Raw genomic sequence first — 19,392 nt, forward strand, 5'->3', positions numbered from 1 at the left:
ATTGTATCAACTTATGTACAATTGCTCGAGTGACATATTTGAGATGAGATAAAGCAGGAGTTTATCTTAAAACACTCTTCTTTTAAAAAAAAAAAAATTTTCTATGTAAGATAAGAAGAAAGCAATGATATTTTGACACGAGTTCAGACAATGACAATAGGAAATTAATGCTATTCGTTTCTTGACTTTTCTTTGGAAGAAAGGGACTCAAGAACCAGTAGCAATCAGCCAGAATCTAACTTCTATTTGCAATTCTGGTTTTCCTTGCTTCCTGATGGTGGTGGATTTATAATTTTCTTTTCTTGATATCTTAGTTTCTGGTGCCTCTTCCTCTTCTTGATCTTCCTCAGCATTGAACATCTATGAAATTGACAAAACAACTCAAGTATACACCGGTTTGAAGGGGAAAAAAGATACTAGCAGTCCAGTACTGATAACAAAAAGTAACGGTATAAATTTGAGAGAGAGAAGTCAATAGCAATATATATGTGCATTTGTTAGTCTAGAATCATCGTTTAAAAAGTAAGGGGTATAAATTTGAGAGAGAGAGAAAAGTGAATAGCACTAGGCGCAGCTCTTTGTGAAATGAAAAGTGACTTTAGTTTTGATTCATTTGTTAGTCTAAAAACATTGTGACTTTAATTTTGATACATTTGTTAGCCTAAAAATATTGTTTGATGCATTCCCCTCAGAGAGAGAAGTGAATAACACTATTTGTAGCTCTTAGTGAAATGGAAAGGGACTTTAATTTTGATACATTTTTTAGTATAAAAACATTGTTTGGTTCTTCCTCTTCTGTTGTTTAGTATTCAAAAGTATTTTAGTTTGTGCATTTATATAAGATAAATATTTTTATTTAATTAAAAATAATAATAAATGTTTTTAAAATTATAATATAATAAAAATTTATGATAAATAAATATATTTAAGTATGTAAATTGTTTTAAAATATACATTATTAAATATATATTATTTTAATTTTACATTTTTTAAAAAATTATAACTTTATACAATATTAAAATTAATATATTATATTTACCAATTAAACCCATTTAATTCCATCCCATGTATCATTAACTTTTAATCGTTTAAGTTTTAAAAAATATGACATGATAAAAACTTTGGGTAAAATAGGTATTATGTTAATTAAACCGGTCAACTTTTATTTTATGAACACTTTTATGGTAGGAAAATATTCAATATATTTATTTTTTAATCATATTTTTACCTTTTTTATCCCTTCTTTTTTCCATTTTAACACCTACAATCATCATTTTTGTTTTTCATTTTCTCTTATCTCTCTTGATTTATGGTGATAGTTCTTCATTGTTTTTTATTTGTATGCAATTAAGTGCTTATTTAATTTAAAATTAAAAAGATTAGAACAGCACATGTTTCAATACAAATTTAAAAAATGAAAGTTAAAAAAAACACACACACACAAGATAGAATTCTTATTAGTTGACAACCCTCGGTGTAGAAAAGTTCCAAATGTTCCGTTCTCTTCTCCAACTTTGACGCCATTATGACGCAACGTCCATCGGACCATCCCCACTTATTGACCAGCAAAATTAGAAGAATGAAACAGAGAAAGCGCATGGTGCAAGAATAAAAATCAACGAGGATAAGAATAATTTGTTGACCATATACCTGTCAATCGACGAGGATAAGAATAATTTGTTAACCGTCGTCATTAGTCGCATAAAACTACTGGAAATGTGAACCAACAGAAACATAATTATGTGATTAACAAAGCACTATATTAATTTCTATCACGTAAGAAGAATATTTTGGAATCCTTTTTACTTTTCCTGGATTTGGGGAATCTGAATTCAGAAACACCCACATAAGCGCGTCGCGCACATCAAAACGTCCTTGAATTCAGTGAATTGTTCTTATTAGCAGCAGTTAAAACGGAACTGTAAACAATCGGATTCGGCAGTCTAGTACTTGCCAATTGCCACAAAAACACCAATTTGAAGTTCAAGCTCTACAACAAAAATTTAGCTCAAACTCTATGAGTGAATCTAATTGGATAGTTTTAGTACCATTTTTTCTTTTAGGTTAAATTATTCATTAGTTTCTTATAATTTCATTTTTATTTTTTTAGTTTATAAAGTATTCTTTTTAATTCATATAATTTATATTTTAATTTTTTTTATTCTGTAATTTTAAAAATGATTTTTTTAATTTTTTTATGATTCTTACACAGATTTTAAAAAACACGAAATTAAATGAAAATCAAAATATAAATTATAAAAGTTAAAAAAATTACTTTTAAATTATAAAGATTAAAAAAATAAAAATTATAAAATTATAAAAATGAAATAAGTAATTTATCTTTCAAAATAAAACACATAACTCTCTGATAATAATGTACACTACTAGAATTTCATATACCGTTGATCTCAAGCAAATCTTTTGGTATTTTTCATCGTCATCATCGTATCATTCATATTCTAAACCTAACGAAACCTTTTAAAATTATCTCCACAAATAACTTTGCAATTTGCATCAGTGGCAATAATTATTCCAGTGAACCCCACGGTAAAGGAATCTCGGACTTCCGTCTAACTGCCTCGTGTACATACAGCCTTTTGCTGCTCCGCTACGGACGCTAATCGGATACGCAACCGGCACCGGCGAGCACTTACGGCGGACGAACTGGTGCGCCGCCGGGCACGGCAGGGAATCGGCGGCGGAGTGAGGCGAACCACCGGACGGAGAGTGAGCTGCGCTGGAAGAAGGTGAAGACGGAGAAGGAGACAGTTTCTTCGGCGGCGAAAGAATGGCTCTGATCTTCAAGCGATGAGGCAACGACGAAGAAGCTCGATCGTATAAGTGAATTATATTAGCCAAATCTTCGTCGCTGGTGACGGAAATCAAGGTGTCCAAATCTCCGTTCGGCAATGGACACTTAAGTGTGACCGGCGAAGCGCACAACTCGGTAAGCTTTAGTATCAGCTCTGTAAAACACTGAAGCGTAAGCACACACGCGCCTCGAATGAATAAATAAATAAATAAACTATGAATATGATGATGGTGAAAATGAAATTAATGAAGAAGCGGATTAGGAAGTAATTAACCTGAGAAAGAAGTGGAAGGATGGAGGGAGAGGACTCTGGTGTGGCCGCCGTAGTAACGGAGCTTGGCGTCGGTGTGGCGAGGAAGGATCTTTCCGCCGTAGCTATAGAGGATTTTAATAGTATTATCTATGGCTTTGGATTCCATGATTGAGTCTCGCGATTTTGGATAATCAGAGACAAGTTTCGTTGAGGAATGAAGAGGGAAAAAGAATTTGGTCTTGGGTGTGCTTGAAAACTCTTGTAAGTGAGTTTCACGGCCATTTATAGGGCCTTATGGGGAGGGGAGAAGGAAAAAGGGAAAGACCCATCCTGCCCTTGCGTTTTTTCTTTTACTACGAAGAAAACAAGGGGAAAAAATATTTTCTGGTGATATTAGTTAAATATTTGATTTAGTTCTATTTATTTATTTATTCATACTGTTTAAATTTGAATTAATTATATTTATTATATTAATACATTAGTAAATTTTTACTATCAAACACCTAGACCAACTGACTCTAGATTATTTTAGGGTTTATTTGGATTTGTTTTTAGTAGTAAGTTTTAAATATTTTAAAAATCATAACTAAACTTTACTTTTTAAAATTAGTCTAAGTTTTCCTAAACTTTAGTTTCAGAATAAAATTATTTTAAAAACTTTTTATCATTTTAATAACAGTGATAATGACCATAATGATTAATGGATTATATTATTTCTTAATTTCATTTTTTTAATACAACACTCATCATAATATGATTGACATATATTTTTTTTTCCTTTTTCTATATTTCTCTCTGTCCTCTGTCCCAATCTATCCTAACATAGGGTGGACAATCATCCAACTCCTGTTAACGAATTGCTCTTAAATTGGGATATTATATATATATATATATATATATATATATATATATATATATATATATATATATATATATATATATATATATAAAATAAATAAGTTGTTATATAAACAAAATTTTACATTAAAATGTTGAAATATTTTTAGATAAATATATGTCATAGATTAAAAATGTATTAATTTATTCTCTTAGCTAGGTTATTAAACATTATATATATTTTGTTAACCTAGAGATTAATGCATTGTATTAATTTTTATATAATTCTAACGTAGGTAACCTAGAGATGACAATTGATAGAAGTACTCTTTAATGATGCCTGTAATCTATTTCATACTTCTTCACTCTTATCTCAGGTGGATTTGAAAACACAATCGTCGTTCAATTATGACCGCAAACACCATGAAACCTACGACTCAGAACAGATTCTTTTAATTATATCGTGTTAGGCAATATTCTGTTGGCTGGAAATGTGTCCCCTCCATATGTCAAACTATACGCATTATGTTGCATAAAATTCGTTATATGATATACGACCTGTAACGAAGACGCACTTCGTTTGTTTCACTTTTTTTTTTTAAGTAATCCTACATAATAGGTAGTGTTTTCAAACAGAGAACCTACGATTTTGTTTATATAATTAAAAGTGTATATAAGTTGAAAACAGGTCTCAAGCTTGAAAAATATTTAAAAAAATACTTATAAATTATTTATTAACTAGTTATCACATTGATATCTAGAATTGAATTACATCCTTTTGAAATATATATATATCAACATGCATGATCAATCTTGATTTAGGTGAACCATCTTTAACTTTTTAACTTATACTTTTTTAGTTGTTTTCAAACAGCCAAAAAAATATATTGTTTTCTAAGTAATCTCTGAATACACTTTAATAATTACAATGTTAATATTAAAAGTAGCCCATTAGAGTCAACACGGTGATAAAAAAAATGATAAAATAGATGCATGACAATTTATATTTGATCATCAGCATTTACACTATCAATCATTCAAATTTTACTCTAGATATAACTTTTAAAGTAATAAATTTAGTTAAAATATACACACAAAGTCATATTAAGTTTATTTAAATTACTATATATAGTTATTTTTATAATTCTTCTATGTTACCCTAAAAAAGATTTTTACTTTGTGCATTTAATTCATTTCTTCTCTAATATTTTATATTTACTCAAAACAATTATATATTTTTTATTTAAAAAATATTATTTATGTATTAAATTTCTTATAAATACTTGTTATATACACCTCAAAGTTTATTTTTTCACTAAATTATATATGTTTTTTCTATCTTCAACCACTTTAATTAAGTTAAAATTCCGATTCCTTCTTGTATGTTTCTTTTTTTTTTAAACCACATATATTCTTCAATTGAGATAATTATGTTGGATGTAAGTATGACATGCCCCGTATATTTTAATTAAATTCTAATATTAATATGCTTCTGGTGTATGGTGTATGGTGCATGGTGCATTCAAATAAATAGTTCAATCATATCATATTCATATTATCCTACATTTTACGACCGTACGTAATTAATTAAGGCATTTGTTTTAGACTATATTTTTAAAAAAATCATGCGTGTCAAATATACCTTATCATATGGAGTAAGATATTTTAAATATATTTTTAGGTAAATTAATATTGTTTGATAAAAAAATGATAGTATTTTTTTATATTAGCATGTTGAGAGATTTTTTCTTGTGTACGATAGTCACACTTATAATGTTAACAATCCTAGTGGATATACATAATTTACATGCTGAGAGATTAGTAAATGTGATGAACATCAAATCTAAACCTAGCTCCTTTGAAAATTGAATAAACAATCATACACGTACAAACCGAGAAGAATCACGTATTTCAAATCAAATGCATATATAGACAGACGAAACATCTGGAATGAGCTCGGCGTGACAACCTTTGAAGTAAAGAGACAGTGAGCCTCCATCGTGTTGTCCACATCTCAGTTCAAATAAAAGTGAAAATATGAAACATCTAACATCAAAGTGCCATATTAAACTCTATCATGTTTCATCACTTTCATGTTTCCTGCAGCCCTTTTTTCAATTCCCAATCTAGCAAAAATGTTAGCTTGGAGAGCCATAATAACTAGGCACTGTTTAATTCATGTGGGTTACGAATGTTACCATAACTTACCATACCAAATCAAACAATGTAACGACAATACGACCAGTCTCAGATTTCTTCTCATTTTCTTAGTGGCATCACTAGTCACCACATCTTCAACGCATTAGTTGCAAGGTTCTGATCTCCTATGTTTGTGACGCGTGTTGTTATTTAATGATTTAATACAAACCGACCCGGTTCCATATGCTGCTGTCTCAGTACGCACTCACATGGCACATGCTTCTTCTTCTCTTCTGACTCATCAAAGAGACAGACCCCACACCCGAAGCCAAAAAGGCTGGTTGATTGGCTAAAGAAAAAACTTCAATTGTATTGTTGCCAACACATATAAATTTGATAATTCATAAATAACAAGATTTAATGTCTTAAAAACAAAAGTATAGGGAATTTTTTGCTATAAATACTTAACAACTTTTTGGGAGAAATGTTTAAGAAAAATATTATGAACTAGGAAGATTTATTAAAAAAGTATAATAATTTTTATACTAATATTGTATATATGCTTAGGTTGATGACACGTGTGCAACTACGACATGCCACAGATTGCCAGGTGTTATGGCTAGCCACATGTCCTTTCTTATTTTTCATGAAAAATTGAAAGTCGCGTTATATACTGGCAACCTCTGTACCTTAAAGCAAGATTTCTATCATATGAGAACTTTCTTGATTGGTAATTTTCAAGTGTACAGCAAATTCGAACTCGTAATTTTTTTTTTTGTGATCTTCTTTTTATTATTTTTTAATCACAGGATCAATCATATACTTTCTTTATTCTTATATATACTATTTAATTATTTAATTCAATGTGATTAATTTAATTTATAACAATAAATTTATCTTTATATTTATAATTTTTAAAAAATTATTCTTATTATTAATAATACTTTCTCATCATCTAATGAATTATTAATACATCCTCTTACTTCTTTTAATAATAAATATTTCTTATCTAAAAATAATTAATACTAAAAATATTATAAATTAAGTCTTATAAAAAGAAACATATATTATTTTAAATTTAATCTTATATATAAGAATAAAGACAATATCTTCTAAATTTATTAAAAACTTAAATTTACTTAAAAGTTTTATCTTAATTAAATAATTAATTTAATTCTTAAATATTTATTCTGCTATTATTTTAGTATTTAAAAATTAGATAAATATTTATTGGACAACCTTCAACTGTATATATCATGAGAGAGAAAAGAAGAAAATAGGGATAACTCATTGATGATGTATTGTAATAAGAAAAGAAAGATAAAAATAAAAGAAAGTTATTGAAAGAGTGTTTTTTTTTTTTTGTAGTTGTTTAAAATATAATCACTTTTAAAACTAAGAATTCATCAACGTACAACTAACTTTAGATGAGTTAGCAAATTTATTATTCCTTCAGTCTTGGAAAAAAAGATGAGTAAGTAATCAATTTCGATTTCATAAGTAATCCATTATGGATTTAGCACCATATTTATTTCAAACAACTACAAGGTTAGTACTACTTGTAAAATAAAAGAGTCTATTGATATGTAAATTTTTTTACAAAGAAAAACAATAATTTATTTTAATTCATAAAATTTAAAAACAAGTATAAAAAAATTTATAATGATTTAACCACCTTACTTAATAAAATGAGATATATTATTTGATGTAAAAGTTTGTTTTTTTTTTATTTAGATGAGTAAATAATCAATTTAATCCCTCAAATTATAATGGTGGATGAAATTGGTCCTTTGAAATTAATAAAATGGTTAGATGATTTTTAAAGTTGTAAATTATCAATCAATCTAGTCTTCTGAAATAATAATGTTCAGACAATTTAATCTTTAAAATTACAAAAATGACAAAATAATTTTTAAAATTATAAATCATCAATTAATTTGATCCTTGTTAGATGACATCATATTAGTCTTTAAATTTACATATTGTGAAAATATCACCATAATAACCTCTAAAATTAAATTGTGTGAAAATTGTATAATTTAACCGAGGAACTTGACACCTTTATAAACTGAGTTTCTTCATCTATACATGTTTCACAGAATTTGATTTAGAAGTTATTGTGATGAGATTTCTTCCATAGATAAATGAGAAGATTAATATAAAGCTAATGGGCAGAAGAAAAACAAAAACATAAAGACAGAAAAAATCAGTTATTAATCCAACAATGTTTTGAGTCATTTTCATTCTGTAACATGACTACTATATATGTGCACTGAATTTGTTTTCATTTAAACATTTAAGATGCGTTTAATATGTATTTTTATTTTTTATTTTTATTTTTTGAAAATTATTTTCATTTTCAAAAAATTAGAATTCGAAAAATATGTTTGGTTTGACTTTTTATTTTCTGTTTTTATGAAATAAAAACATTAAAAACTTATCATATATTGATTTTTTTTTCTTTTTTGTATTTTTATATTTGTTTAAAATTACATTCTTTGTCATCGCATTTTTATTTTAATTAAAATGAAGTTTCTGTTTTCAACTAAAATTACTGAAAAACAAAATTATATTATTGTTTTCTGTTTTTATTTTCACTGAAAATATTTTCAAAAATCCAATTAAACATATTTTCATTACCATTTTTTATTTTCTATGAAAATAAACATAAAAAACAGTTAAACCAAACACCCCTTAACATTTCAATTCAGTATTTCTGACTAAATTGATTTTATGATAGGAAGAAAGTTTTGGACAACGAAAACAACCCTTCCTTGTGTCTGTTTTTATACAAAAGATTTGAGCATAACAACAAGTGGGAGCTTGAGTGCTTCGACAAGACTCCCGATTCCATTGGACAAAAGAAACTGTGATTGGCTAATATAAGGAAAAGCTGCGGTTAGAACCAACTACTAAAAGTCTAAAACAAACTTCTGATGAGGAAAAATTGTTATTTTTCTATACAAGGAAAATTTAATATAAACTGTATAAGCAATGTATTTCGATAAATGACATTAACACTTTTTCGGTGTCTTTTGCTTCGTATGAAAGATGAAAGATTCCTAGAGATAAGTTCGCATAAATTATAGAGTAATTTTTATATTAATTTTGACGTATTTATTTTTCATTTATCAACCGTGTATATAAATCTGTATTTTTTTTATAAAGAAAAAATTACAGCCCTCCATGACTCGTAAAACTAACACGCTATATTCTCTTGCAAATTATTATTTACTATATACATCTAAATCTGTACTATGGTTGCAAGTACAAAAGTTATACTACGCTTCAAATAAACTACGTAGATAATATCAAAAGCAAAAGCGATTAGATTGAAGAAAAGTGACAATGGATCGATTTCTAAGGCACATGAGATGGGATCTACGCGTGCAATCACAGGATTCTAGGTTGAAAAAAATTCAAATCCCACGTCAAGTAAAAATAAAACCAATTAGAATATATAAATAAAGGACAACTCTCATTCCTTAAGTTAATTTTTGAGGTTGAGTTAAGTCTAAATCCACCATTGTTATTCACACCCAAGAAGTGGTAAACATGAGGGGGTGTATTGGGAAAAACACAAATCTCATATTCAAGATTAAAAAAAAAGACCACCCATCATTATTTTTCATGAACCAAGCCCAAGAAGTGTTGGAAGTGATACATTAAAATTTTTAGTGTTATATATAACATTATTTATTTTATAACATAATTGATCTATTAGCTCAGTTAGTCAGAACATTATGCTAATAACATGAAAGTTAGAGGTTTGAGTTTGCTTGGGCTAATCCGTAATCAATCCGTATAAGTTATACAAATTATGTAATTTGTAGAAGCAGAAAACACTTCAAGACATTTTTAAAATTTTGTTTTATTGCTGGGTGCACAAGCAAATATTCCAGGTGCACCTAGCAATACCATTCGATTTGTATAATAGGCCCATATAGCAGGCATCCTCACTCCAAAAATATTCACATGCCCAAAAGCCCAAAATTAAGTTACCACTTGTTAAAGGCCCAAGCCCCCAATGTATATTGAGACGGAATTAGACTATAGAAAAACCGGGTGCAGACTAGAAAAAAAAAAGGTGGAGAGGGATAGAGTGAGTGATGTTAGGGGGAAGAAAAGAAAAGTGAAGCAAGCCTTTTTAAAATATGTCGAAAAAGGATCCCAAAAAAGTAGAATAAAGATGAAAAAAATACAATATAATATAATATTTTTAAGATTCAAAACATAACATAATCTGAAACTGATTAATTTTCATTTTTATTATTTTATAATTTAATTGCATATTATTCATTCCTTTTATTTCGAATCGTGTACAACTTTCATCTTTTATCTTTTAGAATATTTTTTAAATTAATTAAGTCTTTGTAAAAAAAATTGAACTTAAATAATTTCTGAATTATATGATTATTTATATAATTTTTAAATTTTATTTTGAATATTAATAAATTAACATATTCAATTTTTTTCTTATATTTTTAAAGTATTATATAATACTTGATGCATTATTAGTTCCTAATATTAGTTAGTTAGGCTGACAGTCATCACTCAACACTTAACTATGAAATAAGACATTGACAATAGAGTAGAACAGTACGAATACTTCTAACAATTTTCTTATGTAAAGGGGGTGCATTAAATACTAAAAAGGGAAATATTTTTATTTAGTTAATTTGAGTGACGGGTTAAGTATTAAATTTATTTACCATCCATACAAAAACCTTACTACTTTTCAATTTATATTGTTTTAGGTTGAAACTAATTAGTCATGACTAGGAAATTATTGAAGACGTACTAAGAGATAGCAGTAAAGATGGAAGCATTTCCGCATCACAAAAGATGTAAAATTTTACTGGTGTGAGTGAAAGAGACTTTTCTTCATGCATGTAGTTACGAGTTCAACTTCAAATTTTATATTCATCAAATGAATTAATTTTTTCTTTAACCCTTATAGTTTGTTTAGTATATATGTATGAAATAGGTTGGAAAGGAAAGAGATAAGAGAGTAGAATGAATTAAGAAAAAAATGGAAGTGAGTACACTTCATTTGTTTGTTGTAGTGAAAAAACATTAGCATTGACAGAATGATGACAGATTTACCCTAATCAGAGATAATCACAGATTCATTGGAGTTAATCATAAGGTTGTTTTCGATCACAAGATCAATATATTTGCTATTAGTGATTTGGTAAAAAAACATCAACATGAACAAGTTTGTTTTTACTCACACAAATAAATATATGTAATATTTTTATTCATCTTAAACATTTTTCAAGACAGTAATTAATTACTGTATTTGTTTTTACAAAACTTAATTATTGTATTATTCTTTCAATTTGAGGACCCTATTTTTTATAGCCCTTAAATTTAAATTTGTTTGTCCTTAAATTTTAAAAATTACTCCTTTCAGTCCCTTCCACAAGTGCAAGCAAACTAAGAGATAAGATTTTCAAACATGAAAAAAAAAATCTTATACCAAATGTGTCCTAAGAGGCAAGATTATGTAGCATTTATATTAAATAATCATTATAGGAATAAAAAGAGAGTATTAAATAAAATTATATAAAAAATCAAGTAATACCCATATAATTTATTTTGTTATTTTTATCTACTCAACCTAACAGTGTCATACGGTTATTAAGATAAATCACACATAATATATTTCTAAAGATAGAGGTCTAAAATTGGATATTTTGAAACATATATCTGGATAGCAAAAAATTGTATCCAACCTTCTTAAAAAGAAACCCATATAAACATTCTCACCATGCACATATGTTAAATTGCAAGTGGACTTTTAAAAAGGCACTAAAAGAAATAATACAGTGGACAGCTTAAAGCTTTATACATCCGAGTCCGGCTGCTGTCGGTATTGAGTCATCACTTTTCCTGTTTTTTTTAAGGAACCTTCATGAATCTTGCTTGTTCAATTGAGTTTTATTATATATATTTTTCAAAATTAATTTTTTAATTTATTTTTTAGATTTAATTTGTAGTTAAATTTAATTCTTTAATTTTTTAAATTGATTCAATTTTATCTTTCAAACTAAATAATAAGAAATGATAATTTTAAATTATCATTAAGTGATCTTAAATTGTTATAAAATATATATTTTTTTAAAAAAAATCAATTTTAACAATTAAATGATTAAATTGAAAAATTAAAAAAAAATCAAATTAAACCTAAATAATTAATTAAAAGACTAAAAAATTAATTTAACTTTTTCTTTCAACCATGATGATTTCCACAAAGATGAATTCGATGGAGATGAAACTTATATTTTTCTTCTAAACTTAACATATTTTTTTGTCAACTGAGATTAGACTTATTAGATTGAGTTTTATAACAGTGTTTTTTTTTTATTAATACTCTTAACATTTAAAAATAATAAGCATTAAATAAAAGTAATCATACTAATTTATTTTTACTTAATAAGTATAAAGTATTAATAAGAGCGGTTTATAAATAAATAAAAATAACTACTAAGAGCATCCATAAAAAGATACGAGAATTACTAAAGTGATTGTATTAATTATTCAACGTTGTTGAAGGAAGCGTTGAGACGAAACGCAAGCATTTATGATTGATGTCCTTATCTAACCCAAAGAAAAGAGCTTGGCCTTGAAGGGGACAAGGTGTTGAATGAATCCCACATGCCACAGCGATGTCTCATTCCAAAACCCCCGCTGCCGGCGAAACTCTATTTTCCGGCACGGCGTTCCTGATTCTCCTCCACCTCTTTCTCTTCCTTACTCCCGCACTTTCCCTTGACTTCCTATTCAACTCCTTCGCCGGCGTCACCAACCTCACTCTCATCAAAGACGCTCGCGTCGACGCCTCCGTCATCCGAATGAACAACGACTCCAATCAGTACTCCTACGGCCGCGCCTTCTACCCCGTCAAAATTCCCATGCTCAAAACAAACACCTCCAATAACTCCTCTTCCATTTCTTCCTTCTCCACTTCCTTTGTCTTCTCCATCTTGCCGCAGATCTCTACCAGCCCCGGCTTCGGCCTCGCCTTCGTCCTCTCCAACACCACCGACCCTCCCGGCGCCATCGCCAGCCAGTACTTCGGCCTATTCACCAACGCAACCTCCCCTTCCGTTTTCCCCCTCGTCGCCGTCGAATTCGATACCGGCCGCAACCCCGAGTTCAACGACATCGACGACAACCACATCGGAATCGACCTCAACAACATCGAGTCCATAAACGCCACCACTGCCGGCTACTTCAACTCCTCCGGCGCCTTCGTGCCGGTGCGCATGCGCACCGGCCAGAACATCCACGCCTGGATCGACTTCGACGGCGAGAATCTCGAGTTCAACGTAACCGTCGCGCCAATCGGCGTTTCGCGCCCTACGAAACCTACTCTTCGGTATCAGAATCCCGCCATAGCTGACTACGTGTCCAGTAACATGTACGTAGGGTTTTCCGCTTCGAAAACGAACTGGATCGAGGCGCAGAGAGTTCTCGCATGGAGCTTCAGCGATTCAGGACCTGCAAGGGAGCTCAACACAACGAATTTACCAGTTTTTGAACTAGAATCGTCTTCTTCCTCGCTTTCTAACGGCGCAATAGCGGGCATCGTCATCGGTTCTTTTATTTTTGTTCTTATATGCGCTTCTGGTTTTTACTTATGGTGGCGAATGAACAAAGCGAACGAGGAAGAAGACGAGATCGAAGACTGGGAGCTAGAGTACTGGCCGCACAGATTTTCCTACGAGGAACTAAGTTACGCGACAGGGGAATTTCGGAAGGAGATGCTGTTAGGTTCGGGAGGGTTCGGGAGAGTGTACAAAGGAACATTGCCTAACAACACGGAAATTGCGGTGAAGTGCGTGAACCACGATTCAAAGCAAGGGTTGCGTGAATTCATGGCGGAGATTTCAAGCATGGGGAGGCTTCAGCACAAGAACTTGGTTCAAATGAGAGGATGGTGCAGAAAGGGGAACGAGCTTTTGCTGGTTTATGATTACATGCCAAACGGGAGTCTCAACAAGTGGGTTTTCGATAAGTCCGACAAGGTTTTAGGGTGGGAGCAACGCCGTCGTATACTTGTCGACGTGGCAGAGGGGCTTAACTACCTTCACCACGGTTGGGACCAGGTTGTTATTCATAGAGATATTAAATCGAGCAACATTCTGTTGGACGCCGACATGAGAGGGAGATTAGGGGACTTTGGTCTGGCCAAGCTTTACACGCACGGGGAGGTTCCCAACACCACGCGTGTGGTGGGGACGTTGGGCTACTTGGCGCCGGAGCTGGCCACGGTGGCGGCCCCCACTTCGGCGACCGACGTCTACAGCTTCGGGGTGGTGCTGCTGGAGGTGGCGTGCGGTAGGCGGCCGATAGAGACGTCGGTGGCAGAGGAGGAGGTGGTGCTCATTGATTGGGTCAGGGAGCTGTACGCGAAGGGGTGCGCGCGTGAGGCTGCGGATTTGAGGATTAGAGGGGAGTACGATGAGGGAGATGTGGAGATGGTGTTGAAGCTAGGGTTGGCTTGTTGCCACCCTGATCCTCAGAGGAGACCCACCATGAAGGAGGTCGTTGCGCTTCTCTTGGGAGAGGACCCGCCGGAGGCACCCGGAAAAGTCTTGTCCGATTTGGTTCGCGGTGGCGAGGATTCCGACGAGGCCGCGCCTTTGCAACCCTCCCCTCCTCCGGTTTGAATATTTTTGTGTTGATTAAGTAATTCTTCATTTTAAATAATCTTGTTTCAATTAGACAAAATTATTATAAAATTTTTCCACCAAATATTTAATATTCTTATAATTTCAACCGGTTACCTCAATTAAGCTATATAATCTCACGTCAATTTGAGTTTTGTTTTGACTGTACATAAAATTGGACTTATTTTTCTCTTCTGATTGAGTTTTTTTTTTAATGGATTTTGCTAGATTGCGGCTTGCTTTGATGTGTATTTACTTGTTTTGTTTCTGATTAATGTATTTGTTATACTTTCAATCAAAGTCGCTTTTGACTCTCCATCGTGCATTGTACCTGATCAAGGCAAGGAAAAACTAGCTTTTAATTATAGATTTAGTTAACTAGTAAGGTTCAACCTATTAGGAGCACTACTGTTCGGAAGTTTTTGCCACTTGTATCTCAAAGCGGGATTGGCTTGCGTTCCTCTGTGGTTCGTTACCTTTGTCTGTCTGTATGAGTAGATTTGTAAATTGTATTCTGCATGAATGAAAATGACTACACATATACGCGCATTAAACAGGTGTCTCGGTCTGCACGCGGCACACAAGCTTGGAAACTTTCCAATTACTAAAATTATTTTATATATTGATATAGATTATTTTCTAAAACGAATGCAATCTTTGTATACGATATTTTGATTAGTCAGATGTGAACATTGGTAGGAGACCATCGCAACCACATTCTTTGGGCGAAAAAAAAGGAAAAAGGGTGTTTTGATTAGGACAAAACTATGATACTATTCAATAGATTACGTTTTCTAACGAAAATACAGCATGTGTAACAGTTATTACATGCGCCGTGTTTTCATATTGATAAAACTTCAACACTTATCGTGTTTTTATTGGAAAACAACAAAACTATCTTTGGAACATTACCCAAATCTTTCTCCTTTTGACTACTAGTATTACATTCAAATATATAGTGAGAATACTCGTGGACATTACCTAAATCTTTCGCCTTTGGAGTATTACATTCAAATATCTAATGATAGATACACGGAGGCACTCAGAAAGCTTACTGAGATCTATGCCTTGTTGAACGCACAAATTTGGGCAGCCATACTTGGACTACTACAGTGTGAAGTTGAGAGTGTGGAAAGTGAAGCAGGATTCTGTTCTCTTTCCACTAGCCTTAAAACACTCAGATTCCTGCTGGCATGCGAACGCCACCGATTCCTTCATGCTCTCAGGTCCACAAACCAAAACTCCGATATTAGATCCATCGCTTTCATCATGAAGCTTGCCAAATATATCTGTTCAATTCAAAGCTACTAAGTTGTCAACTATGTATCAGAAACATAAGGAAAGAAAAAAAAAATGAGATCACTACCTTTAAAGTTAGGCCTTCCCCCGAAATGCACTTCATGGTCTTCAAGTGCATTCCTAGCTTCAGCTGAACTTAGATCAAGGGGTTGGATTTCTCTGTGTGATATTTGTGGAATCCCTTTCCTCAGCCTTCTCCATCTCAAAATAGCTGCCACCGAGGCGCTAAAAGCTAAAGCTAGGACAAAAGCAGCTATCAGAAGAAGATCCACAACCCAAGAAGGAGTCTTTTCTTTGGCCATTTTGGAGCGCTTTCCAGAGGGGATTATAATATGGTTGAAACAGATAACGAAAATAAGGAAAGTGATGGAGCAAAATCCTGTAATGGCAGCCATCCAAGATGGACTTTCAGGCCCGTATGCTGCATAATTTGAACACATGCTGTTCACTTGCAGGGTTCTTACTTTAAAGAACTCGTTTAGTAGCTCCCTAATTCCCACCTCTGCTTGTGTTTCTTGGGTTACAAACAATTTCAGATTCAAATGAAACTTTTCAGTTGATTGGTTGAGTAACAGATGTGAGATTGGATGTAACAGACAAAAGTCTTGTGCCTTCTTAATGACATACACAAGTTGTATTCTCGAGGGAAATCTACTTTTGTTGGTAGCTGAATCAGCTTCCGCCAAAATGCTCAGAAATGGGGTTATTCCACTTCCCCCAGCAACCAGAAGAAGGGTGTCATATCTGCAGACAATTGTTTTCATTAATCCATATAATCTTATACTTTTTTTCACTATTTTTCACATTAGGATAAGATTATTAGACCTTGAAAACCAATGACAAGTGACAACCCTGAAATTATGATAAACAGCTCTATTATAAGTGTTAGGTATTATGTTTTTGCTCACCTCAAAAAGTCTAATGAAGCAGGTCCATAAGGTCCTTCGATAGCAATCGGTATTCCCTTCCTTTTATCTGCAGTTTTGTCTAGTTCAGCATGGATCAGATCATAAAGAGAATTAGTCCACCACCCTTCACATTTAATTATCACAGATAAAATGTGATCATCAGCCCTGGAACTAGATATGATACTGAAAGAGTGCCATTGAAGATGAGATATGGTTGGAATCTTCAAAAATATAACACTAGTAGGGTTATATTTCATCCCTGCAAATCGTTAAAAACAAACCGTTTAAATGGTTTTTTTTTTTATCATGATCTTTTCAATTATAATGGTCAATTTCAGATTGCTGTAAAGAAACTAAATACCTGGATCTTTGGGCAGAATTAGCTCCAGAGCTCTGCCTGGAAAAATTCTAGCTGAAACCATGCAAGTTTTTGGACTTGATTGTATGATTCGGATCAGTTTATCAAGGCTAAAAAGGAATATTCCCGGGAAGACAGTATAAAAGTGCCTATCCCCAACATGAAACAAGAAAAGTACTAGAAAGACTGCATACAAATGATGTGTGTAGTAGAAGATTTCAAACTTTCTCCTTCTAATTTGGGGAAGTGAAGTGACCCAAATGACTAGCCCAACAACAAGTGCAATCTCCCCAGCGAGGTATATGCGTCCAGTCTTTTGCCACTTCCAAATCTGTTTGAAAAATATGATGAGATGAAGAGAGAACTAATCACTTGCTCTACCACAAGTACTTATAGTGTGTTTGGATTCACATCCACACAACTCAAACGTGGATCACAGAAGCAACTTTTAGTTGCTTTTAGTGTATCTTGACGTGAAAATTGGATCAAACGTGAAGCACATATGCTAATCCAAAACACGCATTTAGTGTGTAATTATATTCAATGGATATTTAAAAAGTTGTCTGATAAAGAAAATGCTTCCAAATTAAAATAACAGAAGGAACATGATTTAAGCCTCACCTCATCCTCAATATGGTGGCTGACCCCCCAGACCAACAAAGTGCTTGCGCCATGTATTGTAGCAAAAAGTATCATTGCAGTTCCAATCCATGTGTGGTATCTAACTGAAGCTTCAAATTGAATGCCAAGTATGCGAAACACGGCCAACCCCCTTAGAATAGGAAGAAGCAACAAAGCCATGCAAGCTTCTGCTAGCAACCCGAACCGGGTTGCTATTCTGTGATACTTGAGTTGCCACCTGAAATCAAGTTATTCACTTGGTGAAACAATAGCTTTTTCTACAAATACAACATAAGGGAATGATCAAGAACACTTACGTATTCAACTTCAGTGATTTGTATGGCATCAACTTTTTGAAGTCTGTATAAATACGAGAGTAGTAGGTCCATGCTAAGAAGACAATGAAAAGGAAAGCTATCAGTATTTCAATACTAGATAAGATTCCCAGTGTAGTATTCACCACCAGTGGATTTGAGAAGAAGTTTGATTTTGATGGAGTACTCCTTGCGCTTCTGTAGTACCAAGGAAAACAAATTTTGAAGTGAAATGTGCATAACCATAATAATAATTGAACGGCACATGATAGATATTAATATTTTATTACCTGCTTCTTTGATATCCAGCTTTCAAATCCAATAAAAGAAGTCCAATTATAGCAATAGCAATTATAGGAAACGCGTACACAGCAAAGCTAAGACCTGCAGAATAGTATCATCATCCATCTTTTTACTTGTAATTTGCATTTGATCTAAAAAATTTAGAATTTCAGGAGGTGTTTTGTAGTAATTAACAGATTCATTCAAGAGAAACAAGAAGAGATTTTTCATGGTATGACACTATGACTCATTGAAGTTGAGATTCCAAGTTCTTACCATAGTATCCAAAAATTGTATCATTGGCGCTATCTTCTGCCTGTTTCCATTTTCTTGTCCATATTTGGGTTGGCTTCAGAAGCCAAAGAGAAACCCAACCAGCGAATAAGAAAATGATGAGAAGTTTTAGAATAGAAGCATGTAAAGTGGTGCTGCATGCCATGTCTGACTAGTCTCCCTCTGCCACAAGCTTTTCTTTATTTTTACTTCAATAATGATAAAGGTCTATATATAAAGGAATCTAAATAGAAAGATTGATGATGGCCGTTTAGGAGGAAATGTTTTGGCCCCGCCACTTCCTTTTAGTGCCTGTCACTTATGAAGCATTTTTCTTCAGTAATATTTTACGAATTTACCAAACTAATGTAATGTTTGAACGGGTTATGTCCACAACTTCATTCTCCGTTTTCATCATTTTCGTATTACCTGAATTGACATTTGGGCTAAGGTGTGATTAAGCAATTAGTACACGATAACACTATCACAGACCATCATCATTACATCATATTTTTGTTTATCTATAGTTGTGTTACTCACTTTAACAAATTGGTAATGTGGCTGCTCTTGGTTATAATCATCCATTTTCGTCTTGGATAGTTCCTCCATCCGAATCAG

At 32.3% G+C, this 19,392-nt stretch overlaps 3 protein-coding genes across 3 annotated transcripts; 1 reads left to right on the forward strand and 2 right to left on the reverse strand.

Moving 5' to 3' along the window:
- Positions 1-2,314: 2,314 nt before the first annotated feature.
- LOC100815502 (uncharacterized) lies at positions 2,315-3,333 on the reverse strand. The gene is made up of 2 exons (XM_014769642.3): positions 3,087-3,333; positions 2,315-2,966 (listed from the first exon to the last, which is right to left on the reverse strand). Exons 1-2 carry the CDS (start codon positions 3,229-3,231, stop codon positions 2,515-2,517), a joined length of 597 nt encoding a protein of 198 aa, XP_014625128.1. The 5' UTR covers positions 3,232-3,333; the 3' UTR covers positions 2,315-2,514.
- Positions 3,334-12,448: 9,115 nt separating this feature from the next.
- On the forward strand, positions 12,449-14,804 carry LOC100816035 (L-type lectin-domain containing receptor kinase S.1). The gene has a single exon (XM_003549550.5). The coding sequence runs from the start codon at positions 12,713-12,715 to the stop codon at positions 14,717-14,719; it is 2,007 nt and encodes a 668-aa protein (XP_003549598.1). The 5' UTR covers positions 12,449-12,712; the 3' UTR covers positions 14,720-14,804.
- A 479-nt stretch (positions 14,805-15,283) lies between these two features.
- On the reverse strand, positions 15,284-19,062 carry LOC100816560 (ferric reduction oxidase 8, mitochondrial). Its single transcript, XM_003549551.5, has 8 exons — positions 18,778-19,062; positions 18,510-18,603; positions 18,223-18,417; positions 17,906-18,143; positions 17,288-17,615; positions 16,927-17,185; positions 16,086-16,762; positions 15,284-16,008 (listed from the first exon to the last, which is right to left on the reverse strand). The coding sequence occupies exons 1-8, from the start codon at positions 18,938-18,940 to the stop codon at positions 15,827-15,829; spliced, it is 2,136 nt and encodes a 711-aa protein (XP_003549599.1). The 5' UTR covers positions 18,941-19,062; the 3' UTR covers positions 15,284-15,826.
- Between the last annotated feature and the right edge of the window lie 330 nt (positions 19,063-19,392).

Source organism: Glycine max, chromosome 17 (genome assembly GCF_000004515.6).
Source record: "Glycine max cultivar Williams 82 chromosome 17, Glycine_max_v4.0, whole genome shotgun sequence".
NCBI lineage: Eukaryota > Viridiplantae > Streptophyta > Magnoliopsida > Fabales > Fabaceae > Glycine > Glycine max.